The 4,524-nt window shown below is 35.4% G+C and overlaps 1 protein-coding gene across 1 annotated transcript in view; it reads left to right on the top strand.

Moving 5' to 3' along the window:
• LOC106875009 (uncharacterized) overlaps positions 1–4,524 on the top strand; it is a 118,310-nt gene that overhangs the window by 89,832 nt on the left and 23,954 nt on the right. The window contains exons 49-51 of the mRNA XM_052971232.1: positions 424–501; positions 1,319–1,324; positions 3,191–3,196. Of these exons, the coding sequence (XP_052827192.1) occupies positions 424–501; positions 1,319–1,324; positions 3,191–3,196 (90 nt within the window). The remainder of the gene's footprint in view (positions 1–423; positions 502–1,318; positions 1,325–3,190; positions 3,197–4,524) is intronic.

Raw genomic sequence — 4,524 nt, 5'->3', positions numbered from 1 at the left:
GACAGTTCTATTCCTTACTTTTAACAGTTTATGAAGAATTTTTTTCTCTTTCAAATGATATAGGTGTTATATATCTTTCTGCAATTCGAATAATTTAAATGCACAATTAATTCAAATGATTAGAAATTGTTGGCAAAATAAGTTTAAGACTGTACCAAGATTATGCAAATTAATAAACCAAATGGGTGGTCATATGGCTGGTTGTACTGCACTGTTTTGTTTAATAATCAAGCATTGTTACACATAAAATTCGCTATGGGAAAGCATCATAGTATCAGCCCAGTTACTAGATCAAAGATCATGTTGCTTCATCAGCAAAATGTGTCCTTCATGAATATTACCAAACAATTAGGATGCAGCAAAATGTATATATGTATATGTGTGTATATGTAAATATATATGGATTATATGTTATGATTACAGGAAGGCGATGTACAGATGTATTTAATTGTGATAACAGATGTGACTGTCCAAACTGCATTGATGAATTAGAAAACTGCCGTAAGTATTTCTTATTATTTTGTTACTCTGATACATTTTGTATTTTATTAATGATTTTAAAATCTTAATTTTATTCTCTCATTCCTGGAATTTTTAAGAATTACCATTGACTGTCTCTTTCATATTTCTTTAATATCTACATTTCCTCAAACATCAAATGCTATTTTGATGTGAGATATTTACAATACTTGTATTGATCCACAAGCTGTACTATCGAACCTTTGAATGTAAATACTGGAGATACATAATATCAGTGATACTGAATGGCCTAGTTCTCCTTGCTGTGAAAAAGAGTAACCACATGATTTCAGGTTCAACCTCACTGCATGGCACTTTGGGCAAGTGTCTTAAATGTCTTCTACTATAGTCCTGAGCTGACAGAAGACATGCCAGTGGATTTGGTGGATCAAAATTGAAAGAAACTTGTCATATGCATGAGTGTATGTGTGTATTTATTCATATATATATATCAAATCGTCCAACCCATGCTAGCATGGAAAGCAGACGTTAAACGATGATGATGATGAACGAATGAACGATATATATATATATATATATATAAATTCAATTAGAGGTTAAATTAGTCTCATTGAGGGATGGTATCATCATCCAATGAATTACTGGTTTAATACCTAATATTTGTTGTGAATAATAATATTCATAAAACAATAGATTTATATATAAATCATGGTTTATAGTCATTCAAAAGAAAGTAAAAAAAATGGAGATATAGCATTGAATAAAAATTTATTATTTGCAAAAATCAAATGTGTACATTATCAAGATTTCTTGCATTTTTATCTTTCTTTCATTTCAGATAACCGTAAGTATCATTTTTGGTGTAAATAGTAACTTATGTACTATGTAAGTATAAACTCATTATATCCTTTCCTGATCTTTCAAATATTATGCAAGTTGTAAAATGGCATCCTTGTACTACCACCATCCAAAGTGGAAGCGTCTATGCAATTTACTGACCCACTAAAAATAGCAGTTAAATCTCCCTTAAATTACACCTCCCTTCGCTGAACTGCTAAGTTATTGGGACATAATTACACCAACACTGGTTGCTAACTGGTGGTGAGGGGACAAACACAGACACAAAGATATGCACACACACACACACACACACACACACACACACACACACACACACACACGTGCGTGCGACAGGCTTCTTTCAGTTTCTGTAGATGAAATTCACTCACAAGGCTTTGGTCTGGCTGAGATTATAGAAGAAAACACTTGGTAAAGGTACCCCCCAGTGGGACTGAACCCAGAACCATGTGGTTGGGAAGCAAGCTTCTTATCACACATCCATGCCTGAACAATTAATGTGATGAATATTATTATATTGTGCATGGCTTGTGGAGAGCCCGTCTCATTCAGTTGTTCTTTAAACATATATTAGTCTGGCACAAAAAGTGCCATGAGTCTAGTAGTTAACTAGATGCAAGATTTGTATAGAGTAACCTTCTCTTAGATGAACAGCTAAAGAGCTGAAGGGACTTATCTGCTCTGGGTCCACAGGGTTTTCTGTGAGTGACTTTCTTTCAGAGGCAATTTTGTGATGTGCTAATAAACGCATAGCCTCTGAAATGTGCTACTACACCATATCAGAGTAGACCTGGGAACAGTATTGGTAAAAGGGTGGTTTGCACTTCTCAATCCCTGGAACTCCCAAACCAAGGTCCCCAAAACGGGATGCAGTTTAAAGTCATTCTCAGGACTGATATAAAATAGTGATATTTATGTGGTCAATGAAGTAAGTTTCTGGATAATAAGGATTTCCAATTTCTTACCTTTGCCTTTTGTAACAAGAATTATCATCAACTCAAATGATTTTTCTCTTCATTGTGTGTGTAATTTCCATTGGTTAAACATGTTTTGGCTCATTGCATTAGGTATGCTAGATGCTAAACTGTATATGTTTTCATGCAGAAGGAGTTCCTAGGAGTTCTGCTTCAACTGACCAATGATCAAAGGTATTCCAGATGAGACTTTCCAGTCTTTTTTTTAGGCAGAAGTGTATTTCAAAGGATCATGTTATGCCATCTATTCCCTGTACTTTTAGGATGGTAGGATGTGATTTCAAAGAAATTTGGCTGCTATTTCTAGTAGGTCACAAAACTCCATATGGACTTTTTCACTAACTCATAGACAATATCTCATGGTGTATCTCAACACAGTAAATAGTTAAATAACAGTAGCTGCTCTTCTAAAGCAATTCCTTGAAAGGTTTCATACATTTAGCTTCTTCATGTAGAGACTAAGCTATTTCACAAATTGTCAAGTAAATGCACACACACACACACACACACACACACACACACACACACACACACACACACACACACACACACACACACACACACTTGGCGGCGAGCTGGCAGAACCGTTAGCACACCGGGCGAAATGCTTAGCGGTATTTCGTCTGCCCGCTACGTTCTGAGTTCAAATTCCGCCGAGGTTGACTTTGCCTTTCATCCTTTCGGGGTCGATTGAATAAGTACCAGTTACGCACTGGGGTCGATATAATCGATTTAATCCATTTGTCTGTCCTTGTTTGTCCCCTCTGTGTGTAGCCCCTTGTGGGTAGTAAATAAATAACACACACACACACAATAGCCTTGTTTACAAACACATTATAATGAATCCATTATAAAACTTTATTTTCATTTTATTTCAGAAACTAGTGAGTATCAGCTTTATTATATTATTATCATCTAATTTTGTAAGTATAACTTATCGTTATCTTTTTCCTAATATTTCTAATATTCTGGAAGTGGCAAGCTGACATCCTTCTAATACCAAACAAAACTACATCGATTTGAATGCTACTAAGTATGTAATTGGTATCTTTACCAGTCTGCTGATATTCAACTATCTTGTATTATATATCAGGGCTTCTGTTCATCTCATGGGATTATGGATCTACACTTGGAAAATCCCTCTCTAAGATGCTGACACAGACAAGGTTATTTTGTGAAAGACCAGCAATTGCCAATGTTTACTAGTCTCTTCTATTCATTCCCCTTGTGTTCTCTGGGAGAAAAGCAAGAATTGATATAGCTTGGTACCATTATTCTTGCAATTCTGCTGTCTGAATACAGAGGTCCAGGACAGCTCCTGCAAGGCTATCTATCCTATATTCTATGAATTCTGCCAATATCAGTCCTGGACTGGTATTGTATTTACAGATTCTAGGAAAGTGAAAAGCAAAGTTGGTGTTGGCAGGAATTGAATCTGCATTGCATAGAACTGTAAAAATTACTGCAAGGCTTTGTATCTAATACCCTAATGACTTTGTCATTTTGTCAAGAGACAGTACTAAAATAATCCTTTTTGCTGAGAGCACAAGGCCTTAAAATTTTGGGAGAGGGGACTAGTCGATTACATCGACCCCAGTGGTACTTAATTTACTGACCCCAAAAGGATGAAAGGCAAAGTTGACCTCAGTGGAATTTGAACTCAGAATGTAACGGCAGATGAAATACCACTAAGCATTTCGCCCAACATGCTAACGATTCTGCCAGCTCACCACTTTAGATAATGATCACACATATATAATGATCACATCTAATACATTACTGTTGCATGCCTAATGATTCAAATCTTGGGTGTTGTTTTAATATTACTGACATAGTTTTAGGACCCCCAACTCAGTGTCACAGCTGTTATATTTTTTTTTTATTGTAATGAGTTGTAATGAGTATGAGCTGGGTGTAGGTGCTACCCTCTCTTCCTCCAGTTATCATACCCTAGATATTCCAATGAGTCAAAATTTGGGTTGGGGCTGAGAGTGTGTCCATCTCTGTTTAAGACTACATAGATACCTAAAAGAATTAGGGAAAGCATTTGGACACTAGGGACGGCTGACCGTACTTGTAACACAAAATTTCAATTGAGCATACATAGCATTGATTCCTTAACTCTCTGTATGGTATTTCTTATAATTTTCGTCAATGTATATATATATATATATATATATATATATATATATATATATATATATATATATAT

The sequence above is a fragment of the Octopus bimaculoides genome, chromosome 10, assembly GCF_001194135.2.
Source record: "Octopus bimaculoides isolate UCB-OBI-ISO-001 chromosome 10, ASM119413v2, whole genome shotgun sequence".
Taxonomy (NCBI): Eukaryota; Metazoa; Mollusca; class Cephalopoda; order Octopoda; family Octopodidae; genus Octopus; species Octopus bimaculoides.
The sequence above is the reverse complement of the archived record's forward strand: the minus strand, read 5'-3'. Positions and strand labels throughout refer to the sequence as shown.